General features: G+C 41.2%; 1 protein-coding gene across 1 annotated transcript; it reads right to left on the bottom strand.

Moving 5' to 3' along the window:
- Positions 1 to 85: 85 nt before the first annotated feature.
- On the bottom strand, positions 86 to 17,001 carry plekhn1 (pleckstrin homology domain containing, family N member 1). Its single transcript, XM_068733716.1, has 16 exons — positions 16,832 to 17,001; positions 15,004 to 15,094; positions 14,658 to 14,819; positions 13,286 to 13,366; positions 12,646 to 12,736; positions 7,345 to 7,478; positions 6,635 to 6,784; positions 5,427 to 5,507; positions 5,249 to 5,324; positions 4,823 to 4,968; positions 4,460 to 4,612; positions 3,476 to 3,718; positions 2,758 to 2,913; positions 2,143 to 2,391; positions 1,851 to 1,911; positions 86 to 933 (listed from the first exon to the last, which is right to left on the bottom strand). Exons 1-16 carry the CDS (start codon positions 16,903 to 16,905, stop codon positions 749 to 751), a joined length of 2,133 nt encoding a protein of 710 aa, XP_068589817.1. The 5' UTR covers positions 16,906 to 17,001; the 3' UTR covers positions 86 to 748.
- Between the last annotated feature and the right edge of the window lie 6,723 nt (positions 17,002 to 23,724).

Below are 23,724 nucleotides of genomic sequence, written 5' to 3'. Positions count from 1 at the left end.
ATGAGTGATTTGATAAAGTGACATTATTGATATAGCCACTTTAAGTGAATCATTAGAATAAAACAAAACAGAGAAAAAGTTGTTGACAAGTTTTCCAGTTTTATTTCCAAATATAAATAAACACCTCAAACAAAAATTAAAAAAGGAAGCCACACAGGTATCAGTACAGTACTGCAGTAGTAATAGTCATATTAGCACCTTTAAGGAAGTCGATTGAAGCCACATCTAATTGCTTTGCTAATGCAGCATTATAAAATAATAAATCTACAACATTTACAAAAATATACATCCGTTACTATATAAAGCCCTGATGGAATGTCGTTTATAGCTTTAAATACAAACAAAAGAAAAAAGAATAAGTAAACTGGACAGCATTTTACAAAATACTGCTTTTGCACTACATATGAAACCTTTAGTGCAATTCCATAATACATAAATAAAAAATAATGTTACAGCTACACAGTGGACTCTGCTGTCCTCTCTGTTGAATGCTACATATTAAACAGAACAAGTCTGTTTATAATTACTTTCATAGTGTTTTGTTTTCAGCCCGTTCCTCTTCATTCCTGCACTCATTGTTCCTCTGCTTGGCTACTCAACATCTAACAATGCAGTTCATGTGATTAGTTGGTTCATACTGTATACAGCAGGAGCAACACGGGCTGTGCTAGTTGGCTTTTTTATTATCTCTCTGATAGAGATCTGTTGTTTGCACACGTCCAGACGAGTGCCGGGCTATTGTTTTGTTTTATGACCATCTCTGCTGGGTTGCCATGGCACCAAGGCCTCTGGCCCCAGAGTCTAATCCAGTCCAGTGTGGCGAAATTCCAGACGTTGGCGGAATCATTCCAGTATCACAGTCATACCCCCAAATGTTGTCATAGTCCATTTCCTGGTCATCTGGTTCTGTGTGTTCAAGGTACGAGTTGTGATCTGTAAGAGCAAGAGAAGATTCCCAGGCTTTTAGTTTCAAACAATGAAAGACAAACCTCGCCCTGACTGAATAAACTTGGACACAGTTCCGACATACATATGGTGGGATTGGCCTCGTACCAACATATAATCTTACTGTAAAACCAGTAATGTGACATGCCACTACTACACCACCTTCATTTGTTATTCATGTCTTCTTTCTAATGAGAGATGAAATAATGCGGTCATTGCACATGTTAGAAGTAAAGTGTGAATCAAAGTGAAGTGCAACTGACAGGTTAATTCTAGAGGTGTTTTCATTTGTGATAAAAGAGCCCGTAGATACGAGTGTAACCCTGCACAGTTGTGTGCTGTCAATCACAGGGCAGGAGTAAACCTTGTCTGCGAAACAGTGTTCTCTTACACTGGGCTTTCCCCCACATGGGACATCTGCACAAGTGGCATTTGGAGCTACACTAAGCTCCATTTCACTGGCACATTTATGCATTTCCTGCACTTTCAATTCTGTAGCCTTTAGCCTTCTGTCTAGCTGCTGACAGACCCAAGAGTTCAATCAATCCAAAGTGCATGCGGTGTTTAATTTAAGGTGTAATGGAGTGTGAGCAATGTCCTGTGTCCTTGGTGGCATTTAAGAAGGCGGCTGCTAGTGAAGACCTCCATAACTATGAAATATGATGCCATAGTGTTATAGCTACAATTTAAAACAGCAGCCATTGTTTCTCAATATAAAATCTAATTTTAATTTAGCCATGGCAAAAAAATAAGCAGTGCCTTTTTTTCTGAATTATTTTTTTATTAGGATTAGAAACATATAATCATTTATGTTATATATATTATATATTTGCTCTGCACACAGGCACACTATTTATAAACAGGAATGTTTGACAGGTTTCTGACTGCATGCCTTCAGTTCTTACCTGGTGAGTAACCATAAGGCATTTGAGGGGTGTTCCTCACAGAGTTCAACGGGAGGAGGATCTATGAAAAGATGTGAAAACAAACCAAAGTTACTTCCCGTGATCAGCTATAACAAACATTCTTACGTTCCCAAAAATATCTGTTTCATCTGTGGCATCTGTTCAAATATCACCTGCAGAACAAGTATATACACAAGCTCCGCTACCATACAGTGCATAACCGTAGCACTTTGTACCACAGCATTCCAGAAACCAGAGTGTCCTGGGAGAGGAGTATCTCTGTGTTTCTCACCTGCTCTTGCACTTGGACGGGCGCAGGCAGCAGCTTTAGCCTCGACACGGCCTCGGCCCTCTGCTCGGCTTGGCTTTGAGCAGTCTCCATCTCCAGGCCCAGGGCCTGTCCCTGGGAGTTGGTCAGGATCAGGCTTCTCCTGCAGTGCCTCCCCATGGGAGGGGTGCGGAGCTGGAAGTAGGAGGGTAGGGGCTGGGCACCCTGCTGCTGGTGGTGGTGGTGTTGAATTGGCTCTTGCCAGCTTCGCTGCTAAAAAACAGAGGGAGATGCGTCAGAGAAGGGAAGCTATAGTCATGTACATCGGGAGTTAAGATGATTAATATGGAGGATAATTTCACCTCGTAGTCAAATAAATAAAAAAAGGGTAAAACTGAAATGACTGGTGGTTAGAGGTGATTCAACCAAGATTAGTGAAACAAGTCATTTATGGATTTAGATTTAGTAATAGTTCAATCTTACATGCATGTGAATGAGCCCCCCACATTTACAGTAATCTCTGCATTAACTAATCTTTCTTATTTTGTCACTGAACATGTGTGTGGGTGCTGTCTGATATCGGACAGGCTGCGCAGGTGTAAATTGAACCTATGGATCCAGTATCGTTGACCCACTTACCACTGGCCTGGCGTCATTCAGGGAGTAGATTTCGGGGCTGCAGGGCTCATCGTACAGGGGCGACAAGGGCTGTCGGGGGGCGCACATGTCCGAGTGACGCTGTGGAGCGTTCAGGGAGTAGTTCAGGGATGTCTGAGGGGTGCTCCAGCTGTTGGACTGATCATAAAAAATTCAAGCAGTTAGTTTTAAACACTGAACAATGAGAGGGAAATCAATTTTCCCTCTGTCTCTTTGTCTCTGTCAGTATTTCTCTCTCTCTTCACAGAAGGCAATCGCATAAGCCACACTGTAGGATCAGATTACGAAATACAGGTGTTGGACCAATGCCAGTCCTGATCTGCAGCAGTGCTGGTGTGACAGCAATCTGTTGTCTCAAAAATCTGCTTTCAGCAGTCAGTGTTTTGTATAAAAACTGAACTCCTAACTGCCATAGTGATGATAGGGATAAGTATAGTAAATGTTTTCTGATTGGAGGCATAGCTTTCGTTTATGAATGATAATAGAGCTTTCATCATAGCCCCATCAAGAAGAGATGATCTTTCAACCTCATGGCTGCACAAATGCAACTATTACCCCATTTGTTAACACCATACGTATGAACCCTCTCAGCCGACTGCTTGGTATGTCTATTTTAGTTACTGCTCACATGACATGTAAAATAAGTCAACAGTCTCAAGGGGAATATTCGGTTATCAAGTGAGACGCCAGACTGAATTACCTTGACAAGCGGTGCTTTCTCCAGCCGCTGTGGGCTGGCATGGTGCAGGGCAGAGTAGGGTGTGCTGTAGACCTGAGACCGCACTGAGCTCTCAGCCGGCTGGAGGTAGGAGTTGCGCTGGGGGGAGGAGTAGCGCAGTGACAAAGGTCGTAGGTCTCGCTCTGGCCTTGTGTGTGAAGACACACTGTTGGTCCGGCTGCCCAGGTGGGCAGTCTCAGTCGAGGAGGGACGACTGGAGCTGTACTGTAGAGACAAAAAACAAACACAGGGCAAAAGTCAGCTGAGAGTTGTGGCTTTTAATCACAGATTGCATCAGGTATTATGAACTGTTTCTCCTCTCTACAGCATTAGTTTTCTGTATCATCTTGTGTGTTTTTAGTGAACACAGTCGTCTGAGTGTGAGAGAAAAAGGTATCCATCAGTTTAATTGGGAGGGTGGTGATTCAAGTCAGGAGCTGAACAACATGTCTTCTGGGCATCGAGCCTTCTCCACTTTCAGCTAATTGGATGGGCAGTCGGCCTACATAGCCCCTCTCCTGTGGGAGTTTGGTCAAAAGTCCTGATAATCCCGAGTGCGTCAGTACTTCTTAAAGAGACTGAAGTTTACAAGCAAACTTTTCACTGCTTAATTAACATGTGCCGTAAGAGCCTCTTATTTCCCGACATTGAAAAAGTTGATTTTATGTTTTTTTGGGGAAATTACTGACTTTGTTTTGATTGTTTTAACTGGAAGTTCTGAGGATCATCACCTAAACCTTTGTAACAGGAGCGGTTGGGTCTCCAGACTTTGCTTAATGATTAACTTTGTAAAAGAAAGGTATTGCTGCTCTTCTCCACCAAAACAAACACACGGTTTTCTTTAGCACTGTACAACTAACCCCTACCACATTTCTATCTGTGCAAATATTGTCTTGTTGGCATGTTTGCTTCAGTTTATTAGTTCAAGAACACTTGAACTTGAGAAGTAGCACACAGGTGACTTACACAGAGGGGTTCGGTGTATCCCGGGGAGAGAGGGTTGTCTTCAGGAATGGGTAACTGAAGGTTGTGGGTCCCACATCCACTCGAGGAATGGCTGAACTTAAGAGACTCAGTGCGTCCATGGCTGTTTCCACTCCACCTGTCAAACTGTGGAGCCTATTATGAAAAAATACTACAAGTTAAAATATTTGACTAAGAACTATTGGACTGTTGGCTTAGTAGCAGTAGTGATTGTAGAAGTTGTAAATCATAAGTCATGTGTTGAATGTCAATTTACAAAAGAGGCAGGGCCACGTTGCTTGTCTTTATCACTTGTCCTCATACTTGAGTCCTGTGATTGTTGAAAGAAAAGAGGGCGGGCCTCACCTCTCTGTGCGTCGGGGTGTAGATGATGTCATACACTGGGGGCGGGGGGCTGAGAACAGGCACGTCAGCACTTTTGAAATGCTGGATCCAGTTGCAGAACTCGGCCCTATCCAGACACGACACCACTATGGGGTTGATCAGCTTCCCTGGTAAGAAAGAGAGGAGGGGGGAGGGACAAAGCCTGTCATTCGGTCCGTTCGGTCACTGGAATGTGCTACAGTCAGATTGTCATTCACTGGGGATAAAACCATTTCATTCATGGAGGGTTACATTCTGTGACGCAAGCGTATTCATGGAGAAGGCCACATAGTATGTAAAAACATGCATAAGAATGTACACTCATTTAAATCCCTTCAATGTGTCTTTTGAAATGCAAGTGTGCGAAAGAGACGGCAGAAGAGCAGCTCACTGATTCACTGTATTTACCTTCGATCATAAAGGTGTTGGGCTTGACGTCTTGGCAGGGCGTGGTCACAGTAATCATGTTAAGTGGAAGCTTCCCCTGTAATCATAATGACTTTTTAACACAAGTTTTTGATGCAGACATGCTGTCTGCAAACAGCTCAGGATATGATTAATTTTAAGAGTGAAAGGTCAGTGGTACCTTATAGAAGAGCCCATTATTCTCCTCTGATAGGATGATCAGCGTCGATGGGTACAACACCAGCAGTCTGTCACTCTGTTCCTGTGGACACAAGATTACACCTGCTAATAAGCTTACAATAATGGAACAATGTTATTCTTATCCATAATACTATTGTTATTTATTTGGGATTCCAGTTAACCATTTCCTATGATGTGTTTATGTTTTCCCTGTGTAGTTTTTTCATCATTAAATTAAGCTTTATGATAGCAGTCATTCGAGAACAAAATTTCTCATTTATGTGAAATTCCCAAGTCTGGCACGATAAAGTAAAAGAAAAACTTACAGCCAATCAAAGTGATTCATCTATCTCATCTCTGGAATGTTTTACAAGAAAGAACGGCACCAAATGCTTTCTTCTGAAGGAAAGAAAACAAGCCCTGGTAATTCCAGTTATTCTGACTGTGTGAAGATAAGACTATGAATAATACAAGAGACCACTGTGAGACCCGGTGTTAAAAAAACACCAGAATCATCCTTTAATACTCAGTTGAGAGGCACAGTTAGTCAAACCAGTTTGGGGGGCATTTAAAGGTGCGGCAGTTTATGTTTCTTCTCCCTCGCGGAGGGTGTGTCTGGACAGACAGCTGACATTCCAGCTGTGAGGTGAGTCGAGTCACTGCGTGAGCCGGGCAAATGCCTCTCACACACCCAGGCCCTAAATCTCACACACTTCAATCGGGTTGCCGCAATTTCCCACAGTGAATTAACTACGGATATCCACGCAAGCCGTGTCATGACCACTGTTTTTATTGACAGTTATGTGGAGCTGTATCAGCATTATCTATCTGTGATTAGGTTAGCAGGCAGTCATGTTTTTAAACAGTTGTTTGCAGGTGTCTGACGCTGTCTTACACCATGACAGGAAAATATAAATAAAAGTGTTAAATTGGCAAGAGAGGTACCATTTACTTAAATACGGACTCCACCCTTTCCACTGTCTCCTTTCATTGTGTTGAGGTAATGTGTGTGTTGCACAATTTTAAAACTATGTGAGTCACTTGGACTTAGAGCCAATGCTGATGCTTTTATTCATCATGTGAAAAATTCCCATAGTTGGAAAACATGTATGTGTGATGAGTTACAGTCTGCTCTACTGTATATTTCCATAAATAGGCAACAGCAGAGATACTGTGTTTTACTACGTCTGACCGGTGCGAGTGTCTTACCTGACAGGGCAGGTGCTGCAGTCTGACTTTAGTGACATAGGTGATAGTGCCCAGGCTGTCCCTCTGAGAGCCCTCCCACTCGTAGATAGGCTCTCTGTTTACAGAGTTCCTCAGCTCCTCCCTCCCCTCGGGGGACTCGTCCTGCTTTAGCTGCAATAGGTACACAAGGGAGAATCGTCAACAAGAAACATATGAACAGAGTTTTGCCCTTCAGCTAATTTAAACATGTTAATTTTAATTTTTTTTCTAAGAATGACAGTTCTTTGTCTCCTGAGGTGTCTAAGCTGAGGCTTATAAATGCATCATCAGTTCAGTTGTTTTCTTCTGTCATGACACATCTAGGGTCATGTGTTTCATCAGCCGTTACCCCACCTGTGGGTGTGGAGTCAGCACTGTAGCCTTCTACAGATGTGAGGGTTGGTTTGATGTGGGCTGTGATACGGTCAATGCCGCTCCCTAGTATCCAGGCCTCAGGGAGAGCCAGCAGTGACCTACTTGACTCACACACACTCTGTTTTTATCAGAAGTGGTTGAAACCAAAGCATTTTCCTGGCTAATCCACCCCTGGTCGATTAAAAGATGGCCGCACTCAAGTGCTTGTTTGAATTTTTGGAAATTGATGTTATATGTTTTTGCAGCACAGGAGACAGTTTGTATGCAACTTGGAGCCTGTTTGGAGCAAGGGGGCTTCAAAAAAAGTTGTTACTTACTTTCACTCTGGTGTAGTTTTCGTGTACAATTGGAGTGCCCCCATTGGCTTCAATGTTTTCTTTGAGCAGGCCAAACCACAGGTCCATTTCCTCTTGGTTGGAACAGTACACGATGATGGGGTTAAGGCTGACACCTGCAGGGTGCAAAGGTGACAAGTTCAAAAAGGGAAAGTGCCACCAAGGCTTCTCTGTCTGAGCCTTTCTGCCGTGGTGGTGAATCATTAATGGTGTTCACAATCTGGCTGTTTAGAGCACGCTGTGCAACAAGTACAACTAGAAAATGCATTTCCTGCTGAAAATGCGTTGGAATGCTGAAAGCTGAAAGCTGAAATGAATTGCAAAAAAATTGCTGAAAATACAGAAATGAGAGACTACCGGTCTGAAAAATGTTGAAGCTCGAAAGCATTTAAACTGCACTGCTGAAAACCCTTCTAGTTGAAACGTCTAACTATGGTGTCTGTAGCTGAAAGTATGAGAAAGAAGGCTTTGAAAGTTGAAGAAGTTTAACAGGATTTGAAGATTTTCTCCATAGATATTCAAAACAAATTGCAAAAAGCTTAATAATTCAAAAAGTTTAAAGATTACAAATACGAAAAATATCACCCCTCTCCTGAAAAAGCTGAATATTTTGATATTCGAACAGCTTCTGTGGCTTAAAAAATGTCAGCAGTAGTGATATTTGTAGTAGTAGAAGTTGTAGTTGTAGTAGAAGTATTATTAGTAGTAGAAGTATTAGTAATTAGAAGAAGCAGTATAAATAGTAGTATCAGTAGTCGTAGTAATAGCTGTAGTAGTGGTCGTAGTATTTAATATAGCAGTAGTAGTAGTAGAAGAAGTAGTAATAGTAATGGCAGTATTTGAAGTGATAGCAGTAGTTTTAGTACTAGTAGCAATCGTACTAATAGCTGTAGTAGTATTGGTACTGGTAGTAGCATGAATAGCAGCAGTAGTGGTAGCAGAGAGAGAGCCAGAGGGAGAGAGGGAGAGACAGAAAGAAAGACAGAGAGAGAAACACAGAATGACAGGAAGACAGAGATAGAGAGACTGAATGAATGAGTGTGAGAGAGTGAGAAAGGCATACAGACAGTTATATGTACTGAGTGAGTGAGAGAGAGAGACAGACAGACAGACAGACAGACAGTTAGATGGACTGAGTGTGTGGGAGAGAGAAATGACAGACAGTCAGATGGACTGAGTGTGGGAGAGAGTGAGACAGGCAAACAGACAGTTATATGAACTGAGTGAGTAAGTGAGTGAGTGAGACAGGCAGACAGACAGTTATATGTACTGAGTGAGTGAGTGAGACAGGTGGACAGACAGTCATCTGGATTGAGTGAAAAGAGCAGACAGACAGTTATATGTACTGAGTGAGTGGGAGAGAGAGACAGGCACACAGACAGTCAGATGGACTAAGTGTGTGGGAGAGAGAGACAGGCAGATAGTTAGATGGACTGTGTGTGTGGGAGAGAGAGACAGGCAGACAGACTGCTAGATGGACTGAGTGATTTGGAGAGAGAGACAGGCAGACAGACAGTCAGATGGACTGACTGTGTGGGAGAGAGAGACAGGCAGACAGACAGTTATATTAACTGAGTGAGTGAGTGAGACAGGCAAACAGACAGTTATATGGAGTGAGTGAGTGAGTGAGTGAGTGAGACAGGCAGACAGACAGTTATATGGAGTGAGTGAGTGAGTGAGTGAGACAGGCAGACAGACAGTTATATGTACTGAGTGAGTGAGTGAGTGAGACAGGTTGACAGACAGTCATCTGGATTGAGTGAGAAGAGCAGACAGACAGTTATATGTACTGAGTGAGTGGGAGAGAGAGACAGGCAGACAGACAGTCAGATGGACTGAGTGTGTGGGAGAGAGAGACAGGCAGACAGACAGTTTTATGAACTGAGTGATTGAGACAGGCAGACAGTTATATGTACTGAGTGAGTGAGTGAGACAGGTGGACAGACTGTCATCTGGATTGAGTGAGAAGAGCAGACAGACAGTTACATGTACTGAGTGAGTGGGAGAGAGAGACAGGCAGACAGACAGTTACATTGACTGAGTGATTAGGAGAGAGAGGCAGACAGACAGTTATATAAACTGAGTGAGTGAGTGAGACAGGTAAACAGACAGTTATATGAACTGAGTGAGTGAGTGAGACAGGCAGACAGACAGTTATATGTACTGAGTGAGTGAGTGAGACAGGTGGACAGACAGTCATCTGGATTGTGTGAGAAGAGCAGACAGACAGGTATATGTACTGAGTGGGAGAGAGAGACAGGCAGACAGACAGTCAGATGGACTGACTGTGTGGGAGAGAGAAACAGGCAGACAGACAGTCAGATGGACTGACTGTGTGGGAGAGAGAGACAGGCAGACAGACAGTTATATGGAGTGAGTTAGTGAGACAGGCAGACAGACAGTTATATGTACTGAGTGTGTAGAGAGAGACAGACAGACAGAGAAAGTGTGTGTGTGTGTGTGTGTGTGTGTGTGTGTGTGTGTGTGTGTCATTGGTTCCCATGGTGACGACGCAGCAGTTGGAGAGTCTGTGAGTCTGTGTGTTTATAAACATCAGTAATTAGCTCAAGCACGAACACCTGTGAGCCTGCCGCCTTTTCATGAGAAAAAAACTGGAAAACACCTGTCAAACAAAACCACAAAACCCCCATAACCATAGCCCCTATTGCTCCGATATTAAGACTGAAGTGCAAGGATGACTTGAAGAACAGATCATGCGAATATTGGATCTGTAGTGTAAAAAAAAGTGGCTTCAATGGCAATTTAGAAATGGGGTACGGTTGTCTGTGCAAGGCTTTTTTGAAGTACATTTTAACATTGGGGTCTATGGAGGAGAAAGTTGGTTTTCCTCTCAAGTAAAGGCTCTTGAGCCAAATGTGTAAACCTGTGGGATTCCAAAGTCATATGTCTACGACAAGGACAAGATTAGCTACGTTTCCATCCAAAAATTATGCATGTAGAGTGAAAATTGAGGAGTCAGTCGCAAAAGACAAATATTTTTTTCACAGGAATCTCAGGCTTCTCTTCACTCTAGCGATGACATCACGCACTCTAAGCTGCGCAATACACACCCATTATAAAAGCAGAAAAGGACTGAAAAACACATAAAAGCAAAAATGCTACTATTCAAAAAGTGTAAAAAATATCAAAATGATTATAACATACAATCATTGGTCAGGGTTTTCTCAACATTTGAAAGTTCAAATGGTGTCTGTAGCTGAAAGTATGAGGAAGTAGAAGGATCTGAAAGTTGAACAAGTTTAAGAGGATTTAAAAATATTCTCCATAGACATCCCATTCAAAAAATAAGTTGCAAAAAGCTTAATAATTCAAAAAGTTGAAAGATTAGAAAAATTATGAGAAATAGCACCCCTCTCCTGAAAAAGCTGAACATTTATATAGTTGAATGGTTTCTGTAGCTTAAGAAATGTGGAAGTTATTAAGTGCCAAAATACGTACGGAAGAAATAGTTGAATAAAGATTCGAAGAACAATACTTGGAATGCTGAATCAGCATTCCAACAATAAATGGTTACACATCTTCAAGACTGTAAACCACATGAAAGGCCTCTTGTGGAGGATCTCCCTTGACCTGCTTCGTTTGGCTTTTAAAAATCACAGCAGACTCTTCCTCCGACGAAACTGCTTACCCAGGAGGAATAAACAGGTCCTGAGATGAAAAGAGCTGGAATCCTTCTCTATCTGACCGTCCCACACATACCAGAGATAAACAGCAGAGATAGCCCCATGGCTGTGCGCTGTAATTGTCAGGAACTGTAGGCTGCTGACTGCTCGTTAATAAGCAGCCACTCTGGACTCATCTGTTGACCCTCTATTCATCCCAGCTCTTAATTTAGATCTTGACCGTATAGCACTCCCTTGGAAAGTTATGTTTTTCCCCATTTCAAATGAAGCAAAAAGTCTTGGGACAGGAAGTACAAAATGAGAAACTTTCTCATTCAAACTTTCAGTTTACAGAGGTTATTCACTATTGTTAACAGTAATTAACTATCATTATCTAACTTTCACAGCCGCGTTAACTCAAACTTAATGCAAAACATTTGAAGGCTTCCGGGAATTTTTAACAGACCCTCTCATGCTGTGCTTGCTTCGTCACTCTCTAAAACTCCCCAACACCACTATACGTGTAAGCCGAATCATATTCTCAGCTGAGCGAAAGGAGGACGCAGGAGGAAATGTCTCTATGAGATCTTTAACTTGACTCACAAATTCGTCATGCTTCCTCTGTACGTTTACTGTCAGTGACGCCTCCCATAAAGTAAATAAAGGTTCACACGGAACAATGAAAACAACTGCAATGCAATACCACAAAATAACAGGCTTGATCCGGGAAATTGCAAAGTTAAATTTGAGCAAGCAACACCAAAGGGTGTCAATATTATGACAGCAGAGCTGAGTTCAGATTTCAGTTGGATAATAACGAATAAAGAAACATAAACACAGAAACCTTACACGCTAGATGACTGGGATTGACTTTTAATTTTTTCACAGAGTAATTCATAATACGTTAATCCCTGACTTCACTGATTTATTGTTTCCCAGGCAAGGACCAAAGCCCTCTTGTCACTACAGCAGCTTATTTCTCCTTAATGAAAAGAAGTCAAGTTTCAGATTCATTTTGTTCAAGTGGCATTTCCACTGGACATTAACCTGAGCAGTTTTTCGAATGTGCCATAGAGTAAATGCGGTGACAAGGCTAAGAGCGGTAGCTAGGCTTTTCTGCCCAACAGCTGGGCTGACTGAAGTGCACCTGTTGTCTAACAAGCGGGGTCTTTAAGGCCGGTTTGCCCCCTGACCAGGGGTGAAGGGGCCCGGCTCTAGTTAGTCTTGGGGTTGAGTGGAGGGGAAGAGGGTCACGGCACCTTTTGAATCACTGGAATGTGATAACATAGGAAATGCTGCAGTTTGAAAATAGCGTGTGGTTTCTTGCTGGTTTTATAAATGGAGAGAATTTTTACTTTGATCCATAAATTATGAGAGGGACAAACATAGCAGAACACCAGCAGGGATAAAAAAAATAGTGACACAATATAAACATTCAAGTGAAATAAATGTGAGCAAAAAGACCAGGACTCTCGCTTCAGCTCTGGTTAATTTTCTGTCAGTTAATTTTGAAGTCAGCCACTTCTGGATTAGGTTTTCAGTCTGATTGATTGATTAGCTAAATTCAACACAACCAATAAAACCCAAAACTGATGATTACAACATTCCAGGGCTCTATGCCAACAGCCACTTGTATCCTCTCTTGTGAAGTCGAACTTACCGTTTATTTGAAAGGCGAATTCCTGGGGTTGGCTGTGATTGCAGTTCTGTTGTAGGTTGCAGATGGTGATTTCTTTCAACGGAAGAGTTCCCTGCACATAAAACAACAAAAAGCTCTATCATGATTCATAGTAAAAAAAAAAAGAATCTCATTGTTATACCAAAAGTAGTCTCGACAACATCTCCCTTGCTCTATTTTAGCCAACTGTTCATTTCTTAATTTTAACAAAGCAATTAATCACCTTGACGCTGAGGTCAGCCATGAAAGTCGATGATGTATTCATGTCTGCCTGACATCTGCCGTCATCTATATTTTGACTAATACTGTATACAGCTGCTGAGCTGTCTCTTTTTGACATGGAGTTGAGCTCTCAACAGACACAGTAAAACCGTGATTAATGGCTGCTCATGCTTTATGAGACAGGTGAAGCAGCATCGTCATGTTTACCAACACAACGCTGGTTGACAGGGTACGCATGTCAAAAGGTATGATGACATAACATAAAACTCTGCCCTACAGGAATAATAAAACTATAAAAAAAACAACCAAGAGAAACTAGCTGATACTTAGGAACCTTGATTTGAAAGGAAGGATTGTGATAATATTAGAGTATATTAAAGTTTTAAAAAAAACAACTCACCTGGTATGTCAGTCCAGTTGTGTTGTTGGAGACAAAATGAAGGTGTGTCTGGAAGAGGTCCAGATAGCAATCATGTATATCCTGTAGAGATAATAAGTAAAGTTAAAAGTGAAAGAGTTGCAGATTAGGTAATAATTCAAAATGATAATTCATCGTCTTTCAATGGAATCACATGGTAATTAAATCATATATTGATATATGGTGATACACAATTGGATCATCTAAATTGATAATAACAAGTACATACTAACTAAATTTTCTGATCTAAAATCTGAATTGACAAGAAAAGATACCATTATTTCATATAGACTATTTATTTATTGAATTACCAGAAAACATGCTATATCTGGATACATATCGTTATCGAGATATGTCATTTCCTAGATCGTGATAGAAGATTTTTGTTCTAATGCAGATACAGTATTCATAAAAATGAGTCCTGTCTGTGAGAATGAATGTCTTCTAAGAACACTACAATCCTTGTTTTACGGTGTTATAAAAATGTACATACAGTGTGAGCAGTACAGCAGCGGACGGTTTGAATTAGCAAACTAATCTGTGAAATCAGATGGTTTAGTGTTGATGAGATTAAACCACATAGGCGCATGTCTGGAAGCCCATGTTGTACTTATATATGAGATTAATTATTCTCTCAATCCCTACCAAGGTTTATGTCTTATTTATTTCATGTTGAAACATTTTGTTCTTTTATCATCTGACGATTCTTCACTGACCACAAGATGTGATTAATAGTCAATCCTCTCTTTCTTTAGTGATACATATATGGATTAGTAATACATGATTCCTTCCTGTGTGGTAGTATTTTCTGTTATGATACAATGTGTTCTTTCGCTGTAATGACGCTATACCTTCAATCAATCTTTTCTTTGTGGTTTTTGACAGAGCTGTTGTGTCACAGCTCTGCCAAATTGCAATTCCCACAGCAAGGAGCCAGTGTGTCCTCTTATCAGTCTCTGGGATCAGAGGAACTCTCTCTACCCTGAGGTTTTCTCTCGCAAATGTTTCACAACCGTAACAGACGCGAGCATGTCCAAACACAGGCTGCGGTCCGCTTTGTGGAAAACGGATTGGATTATTCACAGCCAGCCACCACGTCAATACCAGCAGCGAGTTTCAGTGTAGTTGGTGGCCACAGAGCAACATCCTGTTATTCTCCCTGTGTTCTTTTTTTTGGGGGGGGGTTTGGACACTCACTTAGATGACTGGCATGATGTGTCATTATAGGCTTGGTCTTTGTTTGAAGACCTCATTAACCACAATGAGGATTGTGCAGCATTAGTTTTGTTTTCTTTGATAATTGCTGTCCTGCTATTTCAACATAGTCATTGAAAAGTGATTTTGTTCCACTCACCTGGCAGTGGAGGAAGCGGAAACGAACTTTGGAGCTGTGAATCATTCGTCCGTAGTTCTTCACATTGATGCTGCTCTTCTTCCAGCCATTGGCCAGGTCGTAAGGGAACGTAGGATCCCATTTTATGTTGTCTATCGTGTGCAGATCTTTATGGGACATTTCCTGCAACGGGTCATAATGTTAGTGTATAGACATGACATAAATGAACCAGATAAACCTGCTGTTGAAATCAGTCAGAGACGACAATAAATATCAAATTGCACATTGGTTGACATTTACAGGAGAGCAGTTTTGTTTGGTATGCAGATGTTTGAGTGTCATGCTAAGAGTTGATGGAGGTTTTTACCTTCCTGGGGGTGACAGTGCACAAGATATTGATGATGCTGTTAGACTTCTCCTGTCCCTCTTGGGGATTCTTCTTGCGAAACAGGCGACTGCTGCCAGAGACAGACGAAAACCACGTGTTACCACTCACTCTCCAATGTTTACGATCTATTCTGTGTTTGCTGTTCAGTTCACTTTCCAGTTCAGTGTCAACAAGGAATATTTCCTGTTTATGGGACTTCAATGTTGTCTACTCTTGTCAGATTTGAGTTGATATGTCTTTTTTTTACTATGTTGCATTTCAAAATTCAGGGTCTGTTTCCCCTTTTTTTCCATAGTAATCAAGTCACACACTGAATCTTGAACCACTGATAGAGCTCAATTTTCACAGCAGATTAATGACAATAATAATTTGTGTCTCATGTCTTAGATTTGAGCGGAGCCCCCTCCTTTGTCCTCACTCTATCAGTGCCACCCATTTAAATGTTAAAAACAATCAGGTCTAGTGTTTCTGATAGTGAGGATATGCATAGGAAAATCAGCATTCAATGGCCTTCTTTGTTTTGCATGACCCTCATCTGTTACCATTAGTGTCGCATCTTTATGAGGAAGCTCCCTCACTGCAATGATAAGGCTGTAGGACTGCGTTTACAATCTCAGCCTGTGTCAGGACACTGACACATACATGTGTCAGTGTCCTCGGTGCAACAACGCAGGCTTTTGTTTGCATGGTGGGAATCAAGGTCTGTCTAATCAGGAAGTCCATGTCCAGCAACAATCATTGATTAGTGTTTAGTGATTGATGCTGTTCCACTACATCCATGTTTTACAATGAACTCATGCACAGAGAAACATTTGAAGACCATGCACACTGATGCAGTCCACAGTTGCAAAGTGAAAGAGGAATGTAGATAATGGACATGTAGTGGATTTGCACACCCAACATTCTCCAAGTCACCGCTGCGGCATTCACTCCTTTTCTCTGTGGGGAATACCTGAGCCTGGCCTGTTCACCAACACAATGAGTTAGTAGGGTACCCAGGAAACTTGAACACTGAACGTATTGTCCATGCTGAACCATCGACCCAACTTGGAAGGTGTATCAGTGTTCAAGCATGAGCCGTTGGGTTTTAGAGGGTGGCCTTGCCTCTACTTTTATTTGAAAATGAAGAGCTACATGGCACATTTGACAAAACCAGACCCTGAATCATCACGCAGCACAGGAGTAAAGACTGGAGCAGAGGTTAATTAGAATCAGATGTGGTGGTCCAGCAGAGTGGGCTGTACTAATTGTAACATGCCCAGGCATGTAATCCAGTAGGATTAAAGAAAACTACATAAAATAAAATAAAAAGTATAACCCATTAAAGTCATTCAGCTCATATATTCATGTTCAAAGTCTTCAGGTCAGATTACTGCTAGCCATTAACTTATATATCAGGTGTCTTAAACCAGATATTGTCAGCGATTAACTATAATTGCTTATATGTTCATGATAATGAATGGGGTCACGTCCTGATTTTGGAGGGAAACCAGGTTCAGAGACAGCTGGCAGATTATCTTCACAAGGATGCAAAGAGGAGGCAAATGGTAACGGGATCATTGACACCGTTGGCCAGACGGGCACCGCTCAGGCACGACTCCGGGACTATTCTGTGTTACCATATGATCCTGACCCTGGCCTCGCAAAATTCCCAACCTCTGTTTAACCCCATTGCTCAAATCCTGAGAAATACCAAGAATTCCTTCCAGCTGAAACACAGTCTAAAATAACAAACAGCAGCCGAGGGCATGACACACTGACAAGTGTAGTACAGTAAGAATACCTGGACAGGTTGGCTTTGTCTTACCTGTTTCTGCGTAAGAAGCTCTTGCTGGAGTATCTGAAGTTGTGCTGGGGGACACATGACATGCTGCTCCCCATGCTTGCTGTGCTCTGAAGGGTTTTACGCTGCTCTGAAGAAAAAAATGTACTCCTTCTGTGATTGATGAGTGTTATCCAAGAGTGCAGTGTGCTCCCTTCTGCAGTTAGACTTGTAGTGAGGGAGAAGTGGGCAGGGTGAGGGCTGTGTAGCCAGACCGGTGAGAGTGTGTCTGCGTAAGAGGGGTGGAGTTTGGGGCTGTGTCACAGGCTGTGTGTGTGTGTGTGTGTGTGTGTGTGTGTGTGTGTGTGTGTGTGTGTGTGTGTGTGTGTGTGTGTGTGTGTGTGTGTGTGTGGTGAATATCCAGTGGGACTCACACCTTCTGTGAGTGGCCTCTGTCTGGTAAATCAATCCCAACAACAAAGACAGGGCAGGGGGGTTCAGAGAGAGGTGTGCCATTTCACACCTTCCAGGAGCCAAATGGAGCTCACGTTGGGTCATCGCTGCATTGCGTGGCCACTAAACACACTGGATGGTGTGTGTCAATCAAGGGGAAGATGGGAGCTTCCACTGGCATGCCCAGACATGAAAAATGCCTGACCACTTAAGTAGTCTATTTATTGTTGTCCCACATACTTTAAACACATCAGTGTCATTTTGAAACTTAAGTATCTATGAAGTCTTGTATTATGGTTGGCTCCCTTGTTGCTTTTGTTTTACTAATTTTAAAAGCGGTCAAACTGTTGATTTTAAAAATAGACAAAATATTACTGTGATTTTTATGGTAAATGTATCAGGTATCACGTATGGTTTCATCAGGTAGGGAATATTTGTCTTTCATCTGTCAGTGGAATGGGAAGGTTGAATAGTTTAAACAGGACGTTTGTATATTCAAAGGCTCTAATTTTCATAAAGCAAGAGGTGTATGCAAATGCTTCTTGTTTGCATACACCTCCTGCTTTGTAAGGAGTTTGTTCCTAAATGAGATATCCACCACCTAAAAATGAGCCTAACATAATTTTTTGTATTTACTTTTTCTTCTCAAGGGATGTATAATATAACGTACATTCATTTGATAATACAGCCAACATCATATGAAGTTAATTGTGAAGTTAATCCTCCATCTGAATCAAATTAACCTTGTTTTACTTTGCCTTGTCAACCTTTTATGAGTTAAGTTAATAATTACAGGTTTTAGGTTGCAACATTCATTACTCATGCTAGAAAACATGTAACATGGATAGTGTCAAGTGGTTTTATCAATCAGACGTAGGAGTCAAACACTCATGATCATTTGTATTTGCTCAATAAGTAGGTCATTGTCTGTGGTGAGCTGCTGTAATCATAAAATTAAACAGAGCCTGCTCACTGTCAGGTAATGCCAACCTGTTTAACCGGATTGTTTCAACGGATAGACCTAAGGCAACAACAGGTGTCTGCTTGTTTAAATCAACTGTAGAGTAGTCACCTTCCATTCCTTGAAATACTGTATTATTGTTCTTTAAAACCCAGGGTGATGGGCCATAGAGCTCATGAAAAGATCAAGTAATTAAATCAATGGTGAATACTAATTGAATTGCATGTGGTGAATCTAAATGTAAATTATCTAGGTAAGTGACAGATATAAAGGCAACGAAAGATAATGTCTGTTATCACATCATCAGATGAATTCTAAACAATTTACCTGACCTGTTTTATTTTGATGTGATGACTTGATGTCTGCCACTCACATGATTTGCACTGAGTGAGGTTTATTCCATAGAATGTAGATACAGCAGGCTCAGAGTTTTAAAATCCTAACAGATTTTGAAATTGGGTTGAATCGGAAACGTAAGGAGAATCTTCACAGTTCTCCTCTCTTATCTCAAACATGCACACACTACAAGATTTGAAAATAATGGGGCATCATACTCTACAAGATATTATTAAGATTATTGTGCCAGAGGGAGCAACGCACCACCTCACGTGATCTCTCTAATGTGATCTCATGGGGAATTAGATGTAAACAAAATGGAGACTGACATGGCGCTACAACTTGCTGTAGTGATGCTTTGAAGAAAGAAAAAATTAAAGCAGAAGGCTAAACGAGTCCTGATGAGAAAAGGTTGGGGAGAAGCGCTCAACACGTGTTGTCTATTCTTCAGTGAGTGCTGAAGGTGAGATTTCTGTCAGTTTTGATATCTGTCAGCAGTAGTACGCTATTTAACGCTAGCCTCAAGGACTTGATTTGAAACGCTTCGGCTTGTCTCTCTCATTGACCATTATGGTGAAGCTCGGAAAGTACTGAAGTTATCCTCCAGAATTTAACTCCTAAATATCAAAACATATTTGATATTAGCGGCCCGGCTCTGATGAGGCTGCAAATGGTTCTGTTGCTGTTGTTTGCACCGTTAACGTCGTTAGCGCTGTTAGCGCCGTTAGCTGTGACCTGCTGGCTCGCCGTCGACATGTTGAGAGCCGTGTTGCCTCAATAGATATGATCTTTTATTGAGCTCCTTTAAAGAAAGATTTGATGGTGAGATTGAGGAGATACAAACAATTCTGTTGCAGAATGTCAAAAAGACTGTCAATACGATGCATTAACACGTTTACCTAGCAAATGAATCCAGGGTCAACTCAAAGTACACCAAGAAAAAAATGGTAAAACGTGATTTCTCAGAAACAAAGCTGCTGACTATAACACAAACCCCAAAGATCGTTACATCGACCGGGAGAATCCTGTGTTTCCATGTTAAGTAACACTGAGGACATCGTGTAAAGCAAAAACAGTATGACAACACAGATTTTGCAACTCAATTTCTCTATATAACAGGATCATATCTGAGGGAATCCTCATCACTGGTAATTGTTTCCATTTAATTATTTTACTTATTTTAGGGGAAAACTCATTTGTAGTCTGGTTGTGCATCATCAAGATGAACTTGCTAATACTTGCAGCCATCATGGTGACTCACCTCTCTGAAACCTGGGATTTTTTACCGTGAAGTCAATCCAGTTTCAGTTTGATGTTTCAGGCTAGGTGCATCATCATTCTTCACCAAGATTACAGTCGTCAGGTAGAACTATTTTTACAGTTCATCAGATATAAATCTGCTACAAAAATAAATGTTCATCTTAAATGCTTTAAACCTGCTCTCCCTTAACCTTTGCGATGACAGGATTTGGGAAGCTGCATCTGACCATTGTTGTCTAACTTTCTGAAGCCAATTTTTGTGTGTTAACCGTGTGGACATCATTAACAACTCAGAGGAGAGACTGTGTGAAAGATAGTACCGCTTTCCCCATGTTATTGTGTATCTCATCTTTCCCCCCTATATGACCGGCTTTTTGGTCCAGCTTTCAAGCTGTTCGTGGCTCTAAACTCTTTAGTTGGACGTGGTTGGACAACGTATGTGGGATTGGATGAACTAGCTTATTTCAAGCAATCTTTACAGGACTCCAGTGTCACCATAGTCTTTAGTTTGAATAGCAGCAAGTGTGTTGGATAACTCACTTTGTGGGTTAGTTTAAATAACTTCTGTAGATCTCACTCCTACAGTTTTGTGTCACAATGATCAACGGGAAGGGGAAATTACTGGGTACCTTGCCAAAAGCAACACTATATCTAGAAAGACAAACAAACCATTCATTCTTTTCCCACTAGTTTCATATTGTGCGGGTCATAGTTCCTGAATGAGCTGTTTCCTGACAACAGCCCACATAGTTTCCCATTAAAAAGTTAAAGGACTTTTTCGGTCTGTGCTCACTACAATAATGCATGAAATTGAGCCCCTTTCTGCTTAAATCAGACCATATGTAATTGTACCTACTGTGTATGTGAATTATACTTCTCTGGGTTTTCCTTCAAATTTAATCTGCCAGTTTCATTTTATTATTTGTTCCAAGGAAGAGACGTAAAGGCCATTTTCATAATACCATTCCCTCCATGTGTGGTGGGTTTGAACTTTGGCTCTCCCCAAGAAGTCACTCGCTTGTGTTTATCCAGACTCAGCTGGTGAGAGCAGCGGTGCTAAAGTCACACCTCAGGCCACTAAAACAGAGTCTGGATATGAGGCCCCCAACATCAGGTGTCCAACAGAGACTCTGACGTGCCAAAGTTCTCACACAAGGAATCTTAATTGGACCCCGGCCCTCCTTTGAAGGCAAGATCAGTCAAAGTCAGATTAACTATTTCAACTACGTAATTTAGTAGATCCCATGAAGATCGCATGAAGTTTATATGATTATAGTGAAGCCGTGAAACGACCAAATATATGATTGTTTTAATTTTGAGGCAGCAAATACAGAGATGCACACATCATGGAAATTGGAGGTCACACATTAACCATGTTGGCTAAATAGCCAGTGCAGATATTGAGCTGACCTTTTTTATCTAGATAAATTCAAATATTATAGGGATGTATTCACAATATTTTGGTAAATGAGGTCAACTAATGTAAACCAACATGATTATATATACTGGGGTCAGTATTGTGGTGACTGTCAGAGGTGTTGATTCAAATCAGTACTCATTCTTAAGACTAGATTGTGGGGCTGTTAAGGGTGCACTTGTAAATACTGTTTGAACAGAGCTGCTGTCTTGTGTTGTGATGATTCTTTTGGAATTTTTTATTTTTTGGTATTTTATTTTTTTCAATTTATTGGTTTATTTGGTCGGGACAGTGCACATTAATAAAACATCACTGTAAATGCGCCAGAGTTAGCCAAGAGGCTATTTTTCATCTGTAGTTCCTGGACAGATGTTACAAAGTCACTCTAAAAAACAGAATATAAGATTAAAATGATAAAGTTATTCATCATTTATCCTTTAGAAGCATGTAAAAACAATAATAAAAGGAGAGACAATATTAAAATAAGTAGAAACTTCATTCAAGACACCTTTATACTACATTGTCAAGTACTATTAAGACATGCAACACAGAGGATCATAAAACAACACACGCAAAGCAAATAAATGAGGGATAATTATGTTAATAGAGACATGGCCTAAAGACAAAATGATGCTGCATTGTTAGACATTAAATACAGAGCCAAAGCACAAAACATAGAAGCATACAGAGTCTGTAAAATATCTATATCAGTCTGACACAGCAGAACAACAATAAAAGACATGCATGCAGGTAGATGAGGGTCGACTGGCAATGGCAAGATAGACAGACGGGTGACAGCAAACAGACCGAGGGAAGTTCAGTAGACAGTAAGGTGCCGTTACTTTGTAGTGTTGACACATTTAATAATTTACTATCTGGCATGTTTGTCCTTATGTATATTGCTCTTCTCAAAATTGTTTTGTCAGAATAGTCAAACCTCTTCCAAAGCAGAAACACAATATTAATTGATACACTAATTAAAGGTGCAATGTCTAATGTCCAGCCAGATGCTCCAAAAAATGGGGGGGCAACCTTTCACCTCTACGATTGTGTCCATTCAGTCTCAATTTACAGTCATCAGTCATTTAAAAAATGGCAACTATCAACTAACAGCAGGGCGACAATATGACCAAACTGCTGAAGCTCCGAGACCTGGTCAAAATAACTCTGCTATCTGATAATCTTCACGTGTGGCGTCGGCTTATAGTTTACGTTATCTTTGTGTTTGCTGTGCCACTAACCGGGGGCTCTACGGTCCGTGTACATTTGGATAGTTTGTTTATTGGATTAAGGGAAGGCAAGAAGGGCAAAATGAAAACATGAGTCGTTTTCTCGTTACACTATGAAAACCCAAAAGGACTATGGAGGCATCATTAACAAGTCCTCGGGGCAGCTCTACTTCGTCGTCCTCTCATGTTGGACTGAGGGCAGACTGGATGCTACAGTGACTCACTATACAAGACAGGACAGGCCGGGGCTAGCTGGTCAGCACCCTAATTTCAGTAGATATCTCTGCAACACAATATAGCTCTTTGACATAACATTAACACTGTAACATCTTCTGTTAATGTGAGTTCCTTTTTTGAATGTTTTAAACTGCAATTCTGGCCACATCTTGCCACTTTAAAATAACTCACTTGAGTAGCTTCCTTTTGAATTGGGATCTTTACTAGTTGCTACTTCATGGCTTTTGTGCTGTAAAGCATTTCTGTTATTTTGTCTATCCTCTGTAGGTCTGCTATTGGGCACACCGCTGGTTCTTGTCCTTGCTTGAGCATTATGGCCTTCCACATTATTCCTACTCTGAACACACTTCCATGAGCTGTACAGTCATAAATACTTTGGTGGGGTTGAGAGTTTTTCCATTTCAGGCCCCGGTCTTATCTTAAGTGGTCGGTCAAAAAAGTGTATGGCCTCTAACAGTAGGTTGATTGACACTTCAGTCCTTCCAGAGAGGGTGACAGCATCTCCATGGCCAGATAAGGGCTGTGCAGAGGCTGACACCAGGGGAAAAAGGAGAGGCTCCAGTGGCAGGAATGCTGGGAGGACAGCCGCTCTTCCAGAGTGAGCACATTTATCCAAACAGGTTGTAAAATCATTAGCATCTTTATAGTAGCGGAGGTGGCTCACTGTTAAAGCAACCAGAGACATGGAAACACAAAAGTCCACTCACACCTTTAAATCCTAACACACTTACATACATCTTTTCAGTTATATTTGAGCGAGCCTATAAATGTTAATAATAGATCCTATGAATGGAAAATGAAGAAGTGGATTATGCCTCAGGAATGTTTTTTAAGAATATTCTGAGGACAGTGCGATTGGTTCTGTCTGTTGTACAAGAAACAAATATGCATATTGTTTATTTTAGATTTCTGAGAATCTGTTTTCCTCTGCCACATTTCATTACAAACATAGAACTGACACTGTGTAAAATGTGTTTTGAGTCTCCCACCTCTATATGCAACCACGGTACATACTTCTTGCAATACTTGCAATCAAACACCTCAA

The sequence above is a fragment of the Cebidichthys violaceus genome, unplaced genomic scaffold (assembly GCF_023349555.1).
Source record: "Cebidichthys violaceus isolate CVI_PGR_0920_01 unplaced genomic scaffold, fCebVio1.0.p SCAF_6, whole genome shotgun sequence".
NCBI lineage: Eukaryota > Metazoa > Chordata > Actinopteri > Perciformes > Stichaeidae > Cebidichthys > Cebidichthys violaceus.
The sequence above is the reverse complement of the archived record's forward strand: the minus strand, read 5'-3'. Positions and strand labels throughout refer to the sequence as shown.

Excerpts from the sequence above, each read along its gene's own strand:
- plekhn1 (XM_068733716.1), bottom strand. The coding sequence starts at position 16,905 with ATGGGGAGCAGCATGTCATGTGTCCCCCAGCACAACTTCAGATACTCC. Across the intron at positions 6,785-7,344 it reads AAAACTACACCAGAGTGAAA|CTAAAGCAGGACGAGTCCCC; the intron begins GTAAGTAACAAC and ends TACCTATTGCAG. Across the intron at positions 934-1,850 it reads GCCTTATGGTTACTCACCAG|ATCACAACTCGTACCTTGAA; the intron begins GTAAGAACTGAA and ends TTGCTCTTACAG.